Here is a 19,073-nt window from a genome sequence, read left to right as displayed (position 1 = left end):
GGTTCAGAAGGTAAAACTGAGTTATCTGTCTGCTTTTGTTAATAACAGGAACAAGAAATTGAAAGACTGAACAAGCTATTGAGACAGCATGGACTTCTTAGTGAAGTCAACTAGACATGTACCTGCTTCGTCCCAAAGACAAGACTCTGCCTCACAGGCTTGCATCTCTGATGAGAAAGACAGCTGCCCCTCCTGGGGACCGTCTGGGGGAGAGATCTGGTTTGATGCCTTTGCCTCACCCCCCACCCAGCTCAGATTCTGGGGGGTTAGGGTGGGGGGAGTCTATGGGAAGCCTCACTCTTTCTTGGTGTGATCAAGAGCTTCCCATCCCATTCTCACCCCATATCACAATGTATTACAAACTATATTTTCTCATGTTGAACATCTAACTCTTGCTTGAAAATGAACAACGAAGCTGGACAACTTCTAGTTGTATATAAAATTTAATCTCATCAAATGTACTTTCCCGTTTCGCATGTATGAGGAACCAGTGCATCTTTTCATGTGAGCATTCTGAAAGACAAAAGAAAAAAGGAAGCTACCTTGGCTACCAGCCCATTCTAGAAAAGTCTTATCTTTTCAAACTGTTCTAAACATTCCCCCAGGAGGTTGTTCACAGGTACCCAGCCCCCTCTCTGCAGCAACCAGCTTTCTAACTGGCTCCACCCTGTTCTGCCACCTGACAACATTTTCTCAATTACTGTACAATTAACGTATAAAAGAAACTTTTTCCCTTGAGCCCTCCTACTCTATTCTTTCCAGCATCAAAGGCTTGGAACTGCTCTGTGGCATCCCATACAGCCCATCAGATGGAGAGCTCCAGTGCCTGCCACAGAAACAGCAATTAAACCCAAGACTCCATGTAATGAAGACGACACTGGGGGGAGATCCCTTCACGAGACCGTGTACTCTACTCACATGAGTTTATATGCAGTATTTTGCTATTTTTGTATTTATCTCCACAGGACATGAACTACAATGAGTAGTTTAAAAATAACTCATGTTGAGGTGGATAAACTGGATAAACCCTCAACACCTATGCTACTTCAGGGTCTGTCCTCTTCCCCATCCTCCCAAAGGCTCAATTTGGTTTCTGCACGTGACCTATGTGCTAACAGTACTGGAAATCACCAAGACCAGGTGGCACCACATTCTAAGGTCAACCAAGTAGAATAAAATTTCCAAAAGGAGGAGAGTGAATGGAGAGGGGAAGTGTGTGGTCTGAGGGCAACCCTGCAGATCTGTGGTAGAATCTCAGGATGGCTCCAAGGGAGCCCAGGCCCCTCGATTCTGGAGGTGCGGTGCTGTCTCCTTGATTAACAACTTACGTCAAACAAACGGAAAGAAGAAATTAAACGGCAGCCTGGCATTGATGGTTGGCCGAGCTCTGAAGCCTGCCTTCGCAGGTGCAGACACATCCACAAAAGTAACCGCAGTGGAAATAAGAACCGTCCTCTCATTTCCTGAGTCGGTCTGTAATAAAGAGAGTGTTGTGAGTCCTGCTTCCAGTGTGTGCTCATGTGCACAGGGTCACAAGGTGGCATACCCTGTGCTCCCTTCCCTCCTGGGGCCACGGTCAGCCCATCTCCTAGGCGCATGCAGGGCTCCTCATACGCTCACTTGGATGAGAGGGTTTTTACCCAGGCTGTCCTAACCCACCAATGTCAACCACAACTCCATTTTCAAAGAATTTTAAAGATCAGCTCCAAACAAGAATACTACTGTGAATTCAACTGTTGTCAGTGGAATGTTTTTTTCTCTAAGAAAATGCCAGATTATTTTAAGAATTCAGATTGTTTAAATTTCAGTAATCTTTTTCACAAAATAAATTTCACTATCACGCTTGAGTTTTGTCTGGACTTCTGTCTTTTTTTTTTTTTTTCATTTTTATTTATTTTTATTTATTTTTATTTATGATAGTCACAGAGAGAGAGAGAGAGGCAGAGACATAGGCAGAGGGAGAAGCAGGCTCCATGCACCAGGAGCCCGACGTGGGATTCGATCCCGGGTCTCCAGGATCGCGCCCTGGGCCAAAGGCAGGCATCAAACCGCTGCGCCACCCAGGGATCCCTGGACTTCTGTCTTAACCCACACCTCGAAACCCCAGTTAGACCTACCTCAGGAAAGGGGGATGAAATGAGACTTGCAGTTACGTTTACAATTTTAGCCTGTGGGTTCAGTAAGGACCCGTATTTGGTCCACTTCACTTCTATAAACAAAGCCACTGGGAGCTGGCAAGAATCCTGCACAACAGAATGCCATTAATCAATCTGAACATTACACAATTTCATGTCAAACTTAATCTGCACTTCAGAGCTTTAATTATAAAGTGTTTCACATATTACAAAATGTTCTGAACAAGAGAGTGAAGAGACTCTAGAAGTTCAGATAAAAACAGCTGAGAGCACATATTTTAAAGTACTCAATATTCCCAAAAATATTTTAACACTTAAAGCATTTTTCCATCCTCTCCTGTTTCTAGAAAGGTCAAGATTACTTGGAAGTTGTGGAGATCCCAACAACAAACCGCAGAACCTTGGGCCTTAACTGCCCAACTTCATCCACCTCAGAGATTCTTGAGGGGAGAAGCTGGCATTGAGTGGGGAGGAGAGGATGGTGGTAGTCATAGAAATTAAACCTAATTGTGTATCACGTTAAGATGCACCTAGAGGAAATGTAAATGTTTTCTTTTCATTTAATTTCATCAGTTGGCAATTAAGATGTTACATAGGGGTATCAGCCGAGGGTAAATTGTCAAAGATGCTAACTCTCCATGGGTGCTGCCTGCCTGCAGGCTGGAGACCTGGGAGCCAGCCTGAGGTCTCTGCCCCATGGAGGAGCAGGCGAGTGGGCCTTCTAACCCTTTCCCTGCCTTTACATCGTGTTTGTTGGCAAATGTGACAACCACTGAAGCTGCATGATGGGTAGAAGGGATTCCATTGTAATCCTTTACTTTTGTGTTATGTTTGAAATTTTCCGACAATAACAAGTTTGTTTGTTTAATATGCCTCTTCGGGGCATAAAAAGCTAGCAAGCCTGCTAAATTTGGTGCCTGCCAAAAAGGCACTGGTGGAACTCCTTAGCTGGGAACTGCCTTTTAGGAAGTTTGCAGGCTGAAAAAGCCTTGTGAGTATCTGTTATTAGAAGAGGCAACACGCAGTGGTAGAAGCGAGCCTAGCACATGCGCTTGTGTCTGCTGCCACCTGAGTTTCCTGCAAGGTAGGTACCAAACCTCTCTGGGCCCTCTGAGCTCCCTGCAGCAGCACAGACCCTGAAAATGCTAATGTCTGCACTGCCTCCCAGGCGGTTTTCCCTTCTTAGGGGGTAGTAATAATGTCTTAACCTGTTTCTGAGAAGCCAGAAACGATGTGGCTGGTTCCGAGGGGGCAGAGTAGAGACAAGAGCAGCAGAACAGCAGGGACTACTGATTAATCACGGGTCCCTGCTGGGGACTGAGGAGGAGGGCCGATCAGAGCCAGAGAGCTAGTCCTCACCCTCATTGTCCCCCTGCTATAAATATGCTAAGCAGATAATGAGAGGTCTGAGAAGCTGTGACAAGCAAAAGCTGGGCAATTAAAGGAGAAGATGGAGAGCACGCCTCCAGTAACGCCTCCAGTGACTGGCGGCCTACACTCTGATGGCTGAGACAAAAGAAAAAGGTGGGCAGAGGAATCACGTGTGATCAGGAACCTCTTTGTAGGATGTCAACTTCCATTAAACTCCTCAGGCAACTTTGGAACTGAAAGCTCTCACTCACGTGGGGGCTGCCTTTACAGACCAGGGAATGATGGCTCGGGGAGCCCCGTGGACAGGACGAGTCTCACTTCCTGCCACAGCGCTCACGCTCCTCTGCCCTCACACGATGCCTTGTGTCACACCAACAGTGATCATAGGAGGGGTCGGCATGGTGACAAGTCCCCATGTTTGGAGTAACAACTAGGCCCCACAAACGTTACTTTGTTTAACTCAACCACCTCAGGAAGCTGATACTCCAGCCTCACTCCCTATTTCACAGGTGAGGAAACAGGCTCAAACCCTCACAGGCGAGAGGGCTCACTAAGGGCACAATCAGGTCTCAAGACCCAGGCCCATCTGTTCCTGCCCACAGCTCTCTCTCCCCCTCAACAGGTGGCTCCCCTGGCTACCTCTACCTCCCCACTGGGCAGAAGAGCAGTGGGAGTAGGAGAGGCCACTTGCACGTGGCCTTCAACTTCCCCTTTACCTTCATGTGGGATGCCTGGGTGATGAAGTGGACAGGGACCCAGTCCAGCACATCCTGGGCCTGGGAGTTTCCAAAAGGGGCAACATAATCTGGGAAGCCTTGGCCCTTCAGGAGGTTCTTCACTTTCTTCACTGCGAGCTGACACGTGATGGCTTGAGGCAGTCTTTTGGGAAGGAAAAAGAGGTCAATGGAATGGGGCTGTTCATTCCAGCAGTTCTCACGGGGCTTATCTCTCTCCAAAAGGATTATTTGACAGAAGCCAAAATGCCTCTGCCTCTAACTCTGAGAAATCTTGGTTGGCCATGGAAAGAGAAAACAATGTTTCCCAAACTGTTCCATTGAGAGGCTCTGTAGAAGAGATCTATGGCCAAAAGTTTGGGAAACAGTACATGCCTATGTCCCTCCTGGAGCACACTGGCATATTAAAGGCTCTGAGAAGTCCTTACAGTAAGGAATTACAGTTTTTGTTTTTAAAGAATTTTTGTTTTTTTGTTTTTTAAATATTTTATTTATTTATTTATGAGAGACACAGAGAGAGAGAGGCAGAGACACAGAGGAGAAGCAGGCTCCATGCAGGAAGCCCAATGTAGGACTCGATTCCAGGACTCCAGGATCACGCCCAGAGCCAAAGGCGGCGCTAAACAGCTGAGCCACCCAGGCTGCCCAGGAATTACATTTTTAACTTTAATTGGGTTGTTCCTCAAACAAACAAATTGGATCACAGACATACCCCGACTAACTCTTTGGAAATGTAATCCATGGGACAGAACAGCCTCTGAGAAATATTGGTCTAAAGTGATCAGAATCAATAATGTAAATGGTATGTGTCAGTCTAACCAAAACAATGATATAATTACCCTGGAGGATGTAGGGATGAGAAGTGACTGGGTAGTAGGATAGTGACTGGGTGGTAGGGTAGTGGAAGAAAAGAGAAAGAACCAAATTTTTGTCTTCCATAGTGGGAACTCAACAATTCATAAAACCAAAATATCAAATAATATTACACACAGGTTATTGACATATTTGGGAGTAAATTTCCAAAAAATCAGCTACAGGAGTTTTAAGTGATCTCCTGCGGAGTGGGGGAAATGAGGGTAAGGGCTGGTGTCTTTATAATAAGCCATGCAGGGCTGGTTGACATTTTACATATGTGTTTGGTGTTAGAAAGATAAAAACAGAGATCACATTCAGGCTTCTTCTTAATGCGTTTGTTACACCACATATATTAAGTCAGAAATATAGGAAGGATTTTCAAGCAATATATTTTTGCTGTGAACTCAAGTGCTATGCAATCTTAAAACCTACACAAACGTTGGGATTTTTATCCTGCCACATCTGATAAGAAAAATGACTGCAACAGTTTTCCTCTGAATCATGACAAATGGTTTATGGAGGTGAAAATTAAAATTAGAAAACACAAGTACTGTCACTAGTGATAATGGGACTCACTGTGGCTTTCACAGGCGCTCACTGGCTGATGCAGAGGTTTGATTAAAACGGGGAAGATTAGGAATGCTTTGTTCTCTGATCAACACAGACAAGTTCCAAAAGAAGTAAGTTCCTCTCTTACCTTAGTTTACAGCCAGATTGCATATCATAACCAAATAACACTGGGGTCCGGATCCCCTCTACTGCTAAGCAGTCCTGCTCCGCTGTGCTACGAAGAATGGTAAGTTGTCCGTATCTGTTCATGGTCTGAATAATCCCAGATATTCATAAAAAGTTAAGGGACAATCACCCAGTACTAAAACAGTCCGATTCTCAGGAGATGGTGACATGTGTGTGACAGAAGAAATGAGTGAAACCCAAATATCCCTTCTCTGGGCCTCTGCGATTTTGACAGTTTTCCCAGGGCAGAACAAAAAAATAGTTCTATTTTCCTTGAGTAGTAGATCCTCAGAAGAAAAGTCCTCAGAAACGTTCCGCCAAAATAATTCCAAATTTTCAAAACTACTAAATTTGTTTAAGAGTCTCTGCTTGAGTATGTAATTAAATGTATCCAAAAGTCTGTCAACTTTTCTGTCTTGAGATTTTCATTATAAAACACATTTTCCTGGACCATCCTGTTTCACCCCCAACCACCAGACACACACAACCCCACTTGCTGTGCAGCTGGACCCACCACCCACCAAAGCTACCCAGAGGAAGTCCTGACCAAAACTAACCTCCAGCCCACAGGACCCTCACCAATAAAGAGAAGAGCCACACAACACATGGACAGGGAGATCAAGCTTCTTCTCCACAGAACCAAAAAGGATATCCCTTCTGAGGCTGAAATCCAGCAACTAATGGGAGCCCCACAACATAGCCAGGGTTTCCACTGAGAAGAACTGGCTTTGTATTTTGCTGAAAGACAATGCAGAGATGCCCCCAAATAATTCTCATTTTACTAAGGAAGTAGGGTGAAAATAAAATGCTTTTCACAGTAAAATCTGGGATTTCTAACCAATAAAAGAATTTCTCCCCCTACTCAGAACTATAAATATGTCTGCTGAGTGTAGGAGTACATCATTCTATAAAAGAACAAGCTCACGTGGAAGAGAATCTTATTCCCGGAAAGGAAAAAGACACAAAGACTCTGCCTGATTTCATTACAAACACATGCTCCATAAAGCCCTTTGTTTAGTACAAGTGGATAGGTGGTAATATTTCTAAACTGAGATTTTTTTTTCACTGACAAGTTATGATTTTTTACTTGCAATTAAATATGTGTACAAAATTGATCAAACTTACCTGAATGAAATGAATTTCAAACTTCTGCTCCAGTGGAACTACTGCCTGGCTCACTGTCCCCAGAAGGAGAGAGAGGCCAGCCTGTGTTATCTCACCTGCAGATGTGTATGTGAGGCTGTACTTCACCTAAAAACAAAATGGTACTCCAAATATACCTGTGCCCATTGCATTTTGGTAGCTGTATCAACTACTCAAAGTACATACAGGAGGCAAATCCTTTCCTATTTCTCTACTCATGGAAGCTTTTCTCTCCTGTCCCATCAGATTTCAGGAGGCAATGCCCCAGCACCACCCCCAGCTGACAGGGTCATTGGAGCCTCTCTGCACCTAGTTACATGAGTTCCAAATCAGCAGGTCTGAGTGGAATATGATCAATTTCTGCAGAGAAAATGTGTTAAAAACAAAAGCAATAACAAATTCTGATACATTCTTGAAAGTCACTAGGTTTGCAGAGAAAAATCACATGTGATTATTTCAGAGACCTCAATTAAAGCAGCATCCTCTAATAACACAGCATAAAGCCAAGAAGGAGGGAAATCAAGAACACCAATACCTGAGGATGGGCCAGAACACTCTTTGGAGGGCATTCAGTTACTGCCTCAGGCCTGTGCAGCTTGAGTCCACCACACACAGACTCAGCTTTCGAAGCCAAACTGGGCACCTACCTCAAGAACGACGTTAGTGCAGATTTTAACATCCCCAGCCTCAACCAGGGTCTGATTCAACATGACCGTGTCCTCCAGTTGGGTTAGTGTTTTATTCAGAGACTGAATGAGGATGGAGTGAACAGTGATAGGGATCTGCAAAGTAAAGGGAGACCTGGCTCACAAGGGACACTGTCAAACAGAGATGAGTGGGTTACAGTGATGAGAAACTGGAGACAAATCCTTGCTAATACACAGCTCAGCAGAGGAAAGCATGCTACAGAACAATATGCATACTCTAACTGCACACTTGCAAAAATTCAGATATTTATACGTACATACATTTACATACAAAATACTAGAGAAGAATATAACCAAAGCTTTGAAAGTGGTTATCTCTGAAAACCTATGTTCACACAAGAACTTGTACACAAATGTTCACAGCAGCATTCCTAACAGCCAGAAATAGAAAACAACATAAATGTCCATCAACTGATAAATGGAAAAATAAAATATAGTGTATACATGTAAAAGAATATTATTCATCCACAAAACGGAATAAAGTGCTGACTCATTCCACCACATAGATGAATCTTAAAAACATCATACTAAGTGATAGAAAGCAGACACAAAAGGTCATATATTACATGATCCCATTTATAGGAAATGTCTAGAGCAAGCAAATCCTTAGGGACAGAAAGTAGATTAGTGGTTGCCCAGGGGCGGAGGAAGAAGACTGGAGAAGAACGAGGAGTCCCTGCTAATGGGAACAGGGGTTCCTTCTGAGGTGATGAAAATGTTCTGGAATTAGGTGGTGGAGATGGTTGCACAAGCTTGTGAAAAAAACACTGAATTGTACACTTAAAAATGCTGAGTTTTGTGGTATGTGAATTACATCTCAAACATTCACACACACTCACAACTCCATCACACTACCCAACATGTGTAAATGTACTCTCACCTCCAAAGCACAGCTCCTACCAATAAATGCACTCGCCCTATACACACAGATGCATGTTCTCCATAGTCCCAGGACACAACCCCCTGATCCCTACCCCCCTACCTGAATATATGCTTGACCCAATTCATGCACAACTTCTACGCACACCCTCACACATACACACTAGGTGGTGGGATCACTGGAAGAGAAAACAAAGAAAGACAAATCTTTCAAGCAGCATCAGGAAGCTCTGAATAACCCAGTGCTATTAAAGGGCATCTTTCATTTATGGCCATTGCCAGCAGAGCGACAAGCAGCAAGCAATCCTTTAAATGATTCAATCCTCTAGGGAGCTGGGCCTCTTCATACTGTGTGACAAATCTGACGTTTGTGCTAAATGTCAGCACTTAGAAACCACTGTTCAGGAAGGAATCTACCTTGTATCTAGTTGTTTATATTGCTTTGAACTTTGCCCTCAATCGTGTACCATGCTGTTTAGAATTCAAAATTACTAAGTGTTTAACTGTCATTTTATAGATAAATAAGTAGTTCTTACATGTCTGCTTCTATGACCAAGAAGACCTGTGACTATCCTTATAAGTCAAACTCTAAGAATGTGACATGGTTCGGAAGCTGTCAGGTGACAAGAGTGGCAGAAGGGCCACCCCAATCACAACACCCTCCACATAACAAGCCCCTCTCTATGTAAAAGTTACACAGGGAATCCCGTGCTATGAGTCCATGAGCTCTTCAGTGTACATCCTCAGACAATCCTGGGTCCCTTTATTTGAACCTATTGATTCCTGGTTCAGCAATAATATGTGGTTCCAAGAAAATGTACCTCCTTCCACACCAGCCCCTGATGGAGCCGTTTGGGTGGTATGTGGGTGTGACTGTCAGACACCACAGGGTCCAGGTTAGACAAGCTTTGGAAAGATGGACGGATGAGGATAGGTGACAAGAGCTGCACTGGTACAGCCACTGGGATAGGCAGAGAGTGAAAATGGTAGGCCTACCCTGGTTTCCTGAATGTCCTATCGGGTCATATCCCATTCCCATACCACCCTGTGCAGATACTTACTGAAATTATAGAGCCAGAACTTCATCTTTCATTGATGGTTCAGCAGATATTAACTGATCCCAGGCAATCCTAACGGGCTGCACTTAATGGGGAGCCTGGATCCAATTTTTATATTCCTGAGCATCTAACAAATCTTAGAAGTTGCTTTTTAAAAAAAACTTTAAGCAAATCTCTGATTTGAGACAACTAACACACTTCAAACATGCACTGGACTTACTGTATGGCACACAGTACACGCCTTCCATAACACCCATCATCCTCACAATAGGTCTTCCCTGCTTGACTGAACCTAAGCATTCACTCAATTAACACATAACCCACTGAGTGCCCAATACCTACTAGGCACCACCCTTGGCACTACAGATATATCATGATTAAGGCAGAGAGGGTTGCTGCCCCCACAGACAGTTCAAGTTTTGAATGGTAGAATCAAAGCACTTTTTTAAAATTTATTTATTTATTTATTTTGTGTGTGTGCATCATAAGTTTATTCCCGATGCGGGACAGATTCCTTCCATCCCCCAAATGAATCACATGCTGCCCTGGAGAGATCTAGGAGATTCTCCTGCCATATCCAGGGAAGGAGTGAGAAAGGCAGGTGCTGAGGACAAGGCAGGCTTTGCAGTTCCCCAGCCTATTATCGTCCCCTCCTCAACAGAGGAGAGCTACTCCCTACTATTAATAGTCTCATCCACTCATCCCTTAAAGAAAAAGCCTCCACTCTTTAAAAAAACAAACAAAAAAAGACCAAAAAAATCTCCCTCAAATATGGGAGGGAGGAATCCCAGGCTGTGACTTGAGGTGAAAGGTCACTAACAGAAGAGGGAAAGGGAAGGGAGAAGGAACCATCACTGTTTCTGCTGCAAGGCCTCATTCCTCGCTGCATCCTGCAGCAACTGTGTGTCCACCTCATCTGCTGGCAACTGCACGTAGCGGACCACTGAGCCACGGATGAAGCAGTTCTTCACTGACAACATGTGAGGATATTTCTCAGGGTCTGTGACACTGATGTCAGTTAGTTTGATGTTGAGATACTGATCCACAGAATGGAGGGTTCCACAGATGCTCAGGTCATTCTTGAGTTCCACGACCAGATCCTTGCTCACCAGGGACTTGAAAAAGGAATAGGAGCGCTCACCCATGGCGCTCGAGACGTGGGACGCCGGTGGGACCGGGGAGGCGAGGGCCGGGAACCGCGGGCCTGGGGCCGGCGGCAACCCACAAAGCACTTTTTAGAGGTTAGAAGTATTTGAGAGCTAGTCTATTATATGGTTTTCAAACTGGATTCCTAGGATCCATAGAATTCCTCAGAAGGACCAAAGAGGAGAGAGATGGGAAGGCCGGGCAGGTGGAGGGCTCTGGGTCCCACCCCTGCTCCAACCAGGGGCTTTGGATTCAATCCAAATTACACATGGGGAGAGTTCTGCTTGAGATCACATTTGAAAAAGCTCTGTAACTAAAACAAATTTGAAAATACCTTCACAGATGAGGAAATCCAGGCCCACACACAGAAGTGTGAAGTCCAAAGTCACAAGACTATTTCCTTCCAAATGTCTATCTTAAACACATGTTTGTATCTTGAGACTTAATGAAATCAGTTACAGTAGGTATCACTGCCCCAAGTGCAGCCTGAGTGCCAGACACTGCACAGAGCACGTCATGTGCATTCTCCCACTTGAGCCTCACATCGGTCTCTGGGGCAGACACTTACCATCTACTGGACAACTGGGAGGAGTGAGGCACATGTCACTTGAGAAAATAATGGCAAAGCTGAATTTTGAAAGGAGGGTAGCCAATCCCACGAGCTCTGAAAGACTGTAACAAGGCCTAAGCCTTCGGCCTCCTTGGGAACTGTATTCACAGACCCAAAAATAAGGGGTAGATGCATGTTCCTTTGCTCTAATGTAACCACAGAAGACCTTGGCCACCTGATCACAGCCTGATAGAACCTCCGGGCTGGGTTACAACAGAACCTCCACGCACACCTCAACCCCTGAAGCTACACTGGCAATGTTCTGCCCCCACACAGGTGTGGACACTCAGGGGCAAGATACTTCTATCGTCTACGGGCACAGACGGCATCCTGGGAGCTAGCCAGCTCTCCAGACAAGAGACCAAGAATATCCCAAGATATGCCAGGGAAAGCACAGAAACCAATCACGCCCATTGTCTGTCAAGACAGCTATGCCATTTAAATATGAAAAAGTGCCAACTGCAAAAACAGAGAATTTGAACATCTGCCCCTTTTGTAACTACAAAAGGGTTAGCTACTAGGGAGCTTCCCTATTCCATTACTGCTTGCCTTTTGGCAAATGATTTTGTTACTGACAGTAAGGTATCCTTGTAATCCTAAATGTATTCATTTCAAAGGGCTTAGGAATAAGACAGTGTATTATAAACTACCTTACTTTCCATCAAGAAATACTCTTACCAGGACACCTGGGTGGCTCAGCGGTTGAGCGTCTGCATTTGGCTCAGGGCATGATCCCAGAGATCTGAAATCGAGTCCTGAATCTGGCTTCCTGCATGGAGCCTGCTTCTCCCTCTGCCTAGGTCTCTGCCTCTCTCTCTCTGTCTTTCATGAATAAATAAATAAAAATCTTTAAAAAAAATAAATAAATACTCTTACCTCTGCCTTTGCTCTTAAACCAGGTACCTAAACAAAAATAAACAAGTTTTGTTAAATACAATGAAAAGAAGCATTTTTATTACCTTTTCAGACTACAGTTTAAAGGGCATAATTTTCTTATTAAAGACTTCATTAAAAAAAAGACTTCATAAAGAGGAAAACAATTTTCTTAATCAAGACCTGCCACCTACATATTTATATATCTATGTCACAATCAAAGAGGTAATTTTATGTCTTACTTCTATATTCATTTCCTTCAGATTGGAAGCTTAATAGAATAGACCAGCATCACAGAACTGGTCTCAGATGCCTCCATGCTTCAGTATCATTATTCAGGACTTTCCACATGGTCACGAGTGACACAGCACCGTGGGAAAGACATGGCTCCTAGCCTTCTGGTCACCCTCCTGCACCTGTCCTCACTGGAAGGCCACCATCGCTGGCCCAGGCCACTTCCATTGCCTCCTAACTGCTCTTCCTACCTCTAGCCGAAACCCTTCAAGGGAGAGCTCCTACCTCCCCAACACAGCCAAGCACTCTTTCCAAAGGCACAACCTCCCTTCGCTTTCCATCCCCATCTCCCCCAGCCTCACTTCTCATCACAAGACACCCTACGGGGCCAAAGGAAGATTTGGGAAAGGGGCTGAGTAGACACGTCTGGGGAGGTCTGTTCTGGGAGAGCTGTGCCTGCACACCAGAGAAGTCATTTCTGAGACCACCAGGAGAAGTCAAATAACTGGAAGAATTCACAGGCCTATATACCTGACTTATGAGAAGAGGGGAAGAGGGAAAGTGAAGGGAGAGGAAAAGCTTAAACTTGATTCTGAAGGCTGCAGCCCGGATGAATACTGAGGTCATGGACCACTCTACTCCTTTCTTGTTCCCCCAAAAATAAGGATCAGGAGGTAGAGGTTCACAATAATGGAATAGTTTTCCATCATTGAAAAACCCTTCACCTCTCGTAACCCTCCATGCTAGGTTTCAGTCACTGCAACCAGAAGGAACTGATTTCCTGCCTGCTCTTTCCTATTTATTTCATCCGCCAACCAGAAAGTAGATTTTCTTTTCTTTTCTGGCCTGTTTCTCAGAGAGGTATCTTTTTGGTGCTAATATGATAATTACGACCATAGATATTAAGATGTTTTTATAATTTCTATGGTTTTCAGTTATTAGTCTTTTTTATTCAGGAGAAAGACATTATTGGTTATTCAACAAAATGAATGAAAGCCAAAAAACAAAACAATAAATAAAAGTAAAATATGAACTATATAAAAATAAAAATTATTTTAAGTGATTCTTTCAATATCTTTGATATCAGTATACCAAAGAACTAGAGAAGAAAATGTTAAACTTCAGTTGTCAATCATGTACTGAAATTATTCTATACTTGTCATATTTTAAAAGGGTGCAAAGAACAGAAAACAAATCTGATGAATAAGTTTCACTTCAAAATAATTCTTACCCTCAAAATTTTAGGGCTGCTGTAATAAGCCATGCTCAGGGCTTCAATTTCTTCACACTGTTCCAAATTGATCCTTCTGGTGCACTTAACAGCTTGGTTCACTAGAAATGCTGGAAATCATAACATTCCCAAGGGAAAAAAAATGAGGGAGAAGAAACTTTTCCATTGTCCAATGGTAACGAAAAAATTGTAGTCTAAGTAAAACGATAAAATAATTTAAATACAGATATACAATATGCTTAAAATAGGGCTTGAAATTATATTTTTAATAGGTAATACACTCACACGATTCAAAATTCAAAGGGCACAAAAAGATATTGAGAGACTCTCCCTCCAATCCTTGTCTCCTCCCATCTATCCCCCCAGCCACCACCAGAGACAACTGCTTATCCTCAGAGATAATCAGCAACAAGTTTGTTGTGTAGCTTTCTGGAAATATTCTATGCAAATAAGTGTGTGTATATATATTTTTAGTATTTCTTTCCCCTTTTAGAAACAAATACATGTTATATAGTCTACACTTCACTTTTTTTTCTTTTACTGAACAATGTATCTTGGAGTTTAGGCTATCTTAGAACATGAAGAGCTCCCTCATCCTCTTTTTTTAAAAGGGATAATTAGTATTCTATTATAGATATGTTATAATTTATTCAAGTTTTACATTAATAGACACTTAAAGTTGTCTCTGGCTTTGCCATCACAAACAATGCTGCAATCTACTATTTTGCATGTAGGCCAGAGATTCTGTAGGACCAACGCCTAGAAGCAGAACAATGGGTCAAAGGGCATATGCATTTGCAATTTTGATACATATTGCTAAATTGCTCTCCACAGAGGTTGTACCAATTTACAGTCCTGCCAGCTACATAGATGAGTGCCTACTTCTCCAGAGCCCTAAATTTCTTAAGCTTTGCTGATCCATTAGATGAAAATGGTATCTCAGTTTGGTTTTAATTTATACTATTCCTGCTGGGATGCCTGGGTGGCTCAGCAGTTGAACGTCTGCCTTTGGCTCAGGGCACGATCCCAGGATCCGGGATCCAGTCCCACATCGGGCTCCTTGCAGGAAGCCTGCTTCTCCCTCTGCCTGTGTCTCTGCCTCTCTCTCTGTTCCTGTTGCAAGAAAGATTGAGTGTCTTTTCAACAGAATCCATTTTTGTTCCTACATGAGATGATGTTTCATTAGGCCACATGCCACCATACACTACTTAGCTTCTTCACAGCAGTGCTGCCTTAAGGATTGGAACGCCATGCCTGCTACCTCCCACTGCCAAGACAGTTACTCCACAGACTCCATGATACTCCTGAAAGGACAAGCAGGTCCCATGGGAGGCGGCTATGTGGGCTACATCCCCACTCCACTACTGCCAGAGCAAGCCTGAACAAGAGACTGAATATTTCTCAATTTCCCCATCTAAAAAATGAATGACCTGACCTCGGAGGATTATTGTGACAGTCAAATGGAAAAACACATGCAAAGGCACAGTAAGTGCTTAGTATTAGCTATTAACAAACTTTAGCTTCAGTGAAGAAAGAACTTTCCAGAAACTGGAAGAGGTAACTGAGTGAGCTAGTTTCAGGTAGTGAGGTCCCCATCACTACAAGTGCTCAAAGCAGTGATTGCATATGGCAGAAAAGATGTGGTTGTGAATCTGACCTACATAATCCTTGAGGTCTCTTTCAACTCTAAGACTGTTTCTAGTTATGAAGCCTGTATAATTATGGTTAGTATAAGTTGAAACGAAGAGCAAACTCTGTTTATAGAGAGAAAGAAAAATACCAACTGTCTTACCTGCAGGGTTATCATCAGTGCACAGAGATGACGTAAGGGGAGAGGGAAATCTCAAGAATGAATCTGAAGTCTGCAGATGAACCCCATACTGTAAAGAGACCAACCTCAAGCTATTATGGTGCTATTAAAGCATTCATCCAACACTTACTGGACACCTACCACGTGCCAGGCAGCATTACGGGCATCAGGAGCACAGTGATGAGCAAAAAACAGATATGGTCCTTGACAGCATGGAGCTTACACCCAGCTGCCCCACCCCTTTCTTTGAAGGGTATATGTATGTTCCTGTATGTGTGCATATTATTGTATTTGCAGACTTTTTTTGTTTTTTTTAAGATTCATTCATTTATTTTAGAAAAGGAGAGAGAGCAGGAAATGGGGCAGAGGGAGAGGGAATCTCAAGCAGACTCCCGACTGAATGCAGAACCCGACATGGGGTTCGATCTCACAGCTCTGAGATCACGGCCTGAGCCAAAATCAAGAGTTGAATGCTTAACCAACTGAACTATCCAGGCACCCTTGCAGGCTTTTTTATTACAGAATCCTTCTGGAAATATATAAATATATTTGTAAATATATTTATATATTTATATATTATAAATATATTTATAAATATAAAAAGCTGACTTAGTGTCTGCCTCTGCAGACAGGAACTGTGTGGCCAGGAACAGGGGTGAAAGAGGTAATTATTTTTTACTAGCAATAATTATTTAAATAACAGATACAGTACACATTAAAATCATAACACGGACTGGCCTTCTTTCCCCAAACCAAACCATATGAAACCTTTCTCCAATATTCAAAACAAAATTTAAAGCTATTGTGCATACAACCAATTTTCTCAAAAAGTATCCAAATGCTTCAGTGTCAACAAGGGTATGGGGAAACAGATCCTCTTCACTAGACCTGGGACTTTAAATTCCTGTAATCTTTCTAGAGGGTAATCTGATATGGATATTTTAAATCTCCATTCATTTTGGCCAAGTTAATCCATTATAGGAAGACATTCTCAGGATTCAATCAAAGATATAAATATCTATAAGAATGTTCATTATGGGGGATCCCTGGGTGGCACAGCGGTTTGGCGCCTGCCTTTGGCCCAGGGTGCGATCCTGGAGACCCGGAATCGAATCCCACATCGGGCTTCCGGTGCATGGAGCCTGCTTCTCCCTCTGCCTGTGTCTCTGCCTCTCTCTCTCTCTCTGTGACTATCATAAATAAATAAATAAATAAATAAATAAATAAATAAATAAATAAATAATTTTAAAAAAAGAATGTTCATTATGGATTGTTTATAATAGCAAAAACTAGAAACAAATATCTATTCATAATAGAATGGCTCAATAATAAATGCTGATACATATGGAGAAGGGATACTTTGTATCACTAAAATGTAGCTCCAATCCTAGCTCTGACAAGTTACTTTCCTATATGGAAGTTTTTCTTATCAGTTAAATGGGGCAATGATGTATCTCTTTTGGGGTTGTGTGAAGTAATGTCCGGAAAGCTTGCACATGGAAAATGCTCAAGAAATGTTAACTTTTATACTGATATGGGGAGATGCATATAATTCATCACTGAATAAAAATGGAAGCTTACAGAACAATATAGATAACTATAAATTCTATTTCTACACAACACTATATATTTTTATAGATGCATTTAAAAATCAGGAATAGGGATGCCTGGGTAGCTCAGTGGTTGGGCATCTGCCTTTGAATCAGGGTGTGATCCCGGGGTCCTGGGATCGAGTCCCACATCAGGCTCTCCCCACAGGGAGCCCACTTCTCCCTCTGTGTGTATCTCTCATGAATAAATAAAATCTAAAAAAAAAAAAAAAAGGAATATACACCAATCTGTTAACAGTGATTTACAATGTGCATTTTAGTGCACATTGTAAATAGGGGCCTTTCCATCCTATGTACCTCCATACTTTTAACTTTTAGAATTAGCACAGGATGCTTTTTTACTTCTCTTTAAAGATGCTTCTGAAAAATCTGAAGCTTATTCAAAGTTAATGAATATTGCATTTAAAAGTTTACTAATGAATAGATATAAAATAGCACACATTTTCCTAAAGTCTCTAAAACTAAATATAGCTTTGAAAAGAGGACCAGGCACCCAACCAATCCCAGCAGCATGACTCAAGCACTCTGCTGCATTTTTTGAGGTGAAGAAGCACAAAGAATTCTACAGAGACAAATGAAGGCTTATTAAAGAATAGACAACTTTAAACCCTATGTTAGAAATCAATGACTCATTTTTCGTTTCTGTGATCTCTGGTTTCTAGGCATGAACTTTAAGTTTTTCCTTCTATAATGTGAATTCTGTCTTGGGGAAGCCAGTTTTGCTGAGAACATACTGAAAAACTAACTTACAAGGACAAGATATTTACAACAGGATGAGTAGACTCAAGTTCTTGGCTCACCTTATATTTAGCAGTATCTGGAGTGTCCAACTGGGTTGTGAAAGAAAGCTCTGATTCTGAATTCAAGGAAAATCCTTCAGATGTTTCCATCAATTTATCAAAATTATTTTCATCAGGTTCTTCCGGATTAATAAAGAATAGTGCGGGTTTATCTGTTTTTAGAAAGGGTATTTTAAATCGACATAGAATATGTACATTATATATATATAAATAATATTTTGGAAACAGTTTTTAGTAGTATTAAGGTTGATGTGAAAAAAAAATTGTGTCTCTTTCCATATTTACTTTACCCAAAATTTCTTGAGTCTTATTAATAAACCGGATCTCCAGACTTAGCCTGCTTCTCTAACAGCGTAGAAATACTAGTTTCTAAAGCCTGCAGGCAAATAGCACAATAGAAGCCAATAATAGCCAATCATTCTCCAGCTCACAGAATGAGGAGTCTCCTGCATTAACCTCTAAGGCAAAGTCCTCTGCAAATGGCCACAGGGACAAAAGATGTTGCTTCTGTCTTTACACAACCACCTCCAAATCAAAGCCCAGAAGAATGATGTGCTGTGTATAGAACATATCAGGAGATGGACAAAATGGGCTGGTATGTTCACTTGCCTGATGATGTCCTAGAACCTAACAATGACTGACTGGTCACTACTTTAGATTATAAATCCCAGAGCACTGGGGCACCTGGGTGGCTCAATCAGTTAAGTGTCCTACTCTTGATTTCCTCTCAGGTCATGATTCAGGGTTGTGAGATTGAGCCCCAAGTCCGTCCTGGGTGTGGAGCCTCCTTAAGATTCTCTCTCACTCCCTCTGCCATTCCCCTCTACTCTCTCCCTGCCAACAACAACAACAAAAATATTGCAGAGCATTAGCCTAGTTTTCAACTGAAGGGAACAAATTCAAAATATACAGATGATCTGACAAGATGATGAAGCTTAATTGATGAAACATAAATACAATTCTCATCTTAGATATCTTGCTAACATTTTACACTTACAGGTACTTTGGATCTAAACACTTAGTTGAGCTAAATGCTCAGATAAAAATAAAGATCCTGTTTTCATGCAAATATTCTTAGTAAAAATAAAAGAGAAAAAAGGAAATTGAAACCAAAGCTGAACCTGATTTTTAATCATTGAACC

General features: G+C 42.3%; 2 protein-coding genes and 1 pseudogene across 13 annotated transcripts in view; 1 reads left to right on the top strand and 2 right to left on the bottom strand.

Annotated features, from left to right (window-relative positions):
* HVCN1 (hydrogen voltage gated channel 1) overlaps positions 1-1,847 on the top strand; it is a 38,921-nt gene extending 37,074 nt beyond the window's left edge. For all 10 annotated transcript variants that reach the window (XM_072722825.1, XM_072722835.1, XM_072722839.1 and 7 more), the window contains one exon: positions 49-1,847. In XM_072722825.1, the coding sequence (XP_072578926.1) occupies positions 49-114 (66 nt within the window). In that variant the 3' untranslated portion in view covers positions 115-1,847. The remainder of the gene's footprint in view (positions 1-48) is intronic.
* The window catches only part of TCTN1 (tectonic family member 1), a 34,984-nt gene that overhangs the window by 4,267 nt on the left and 11,644 nt on the right, over positions 1-19,073 (bottom strand). For 2 of the 3 annotated variants that reach the window (XR_003238135.2, XR_011994640.1), the window contains 12 exons: positions 17,932-18,083; positions 15,504-15,591; positions 13,712-13,821; positions 12,250-12,276; positions 7,621-7,755; positions 6,956-7,081; positions 6,483-6,568; positions 5,793-5,933; positions 4,223-4,385; positions 2,118-2,243; positions 1,329-1,473; positions 123-513 (listed from right to left, as the gene is read on the bottom strand). Coding sequence is in view for 1 of the 3 variants with exons in the window: in XM_026018881.2 (XP_025874666.2) it covers positions 1,330-1,473; positions 2,118-2,243; positions 4,223-4,385; positions 5,793-5,933; positions 6,483-6,568; positions 6,956-7,081; positions 7,621-7,755; positions 12,250-12,276; positions 13,712-13,821; positions 15,504-15,591; positions 17,932-18,083 (1,298 nt within the window). In the remaining 2 variants the exon portion in view is untranslated. Of the gene's footprint in view, positions 1-122; positions 1,474-2,117; positions 2,244-4,222; positions 4,386-5,792; positions 5,934-6,482; positions 6,569-6,955; positions 7,082-7,620; positions 7,756-12,249; positions 12,277-13,711; positions 13,822-15,503; positions 15,592-17,931; positions 18,084-19,073 lie in introns of those variants that run through there. The other variant, XM_026018881.2, reaches the window with a different exon arrangement.
* Positions 10,056-10,884, bottom strand: LOC140594141 (U6 snRNA-associated Sm-like protein LSm2 pseudogene; annotated as a pseudogene).

Source organism: Vulpes vulpes, chromosome 10 (assembly GCF_048418805.1).
Source record: "Vulpes vulpes isolate BD-2025 chromosome 10, VulVul3, whole genome shotgun sequence".
Taxonomy (NCBI): Eukaryota; Metazoa; Chordata; class Mammalia; order Carnivora; family Canidae; genus Vulpes; species Vulpes vulpes.
The sequence above is the reverse complement of the archived record's forward strand: the minus strand, read 5'-3'. Positions and strand labels throughout refer to the sequence as shown.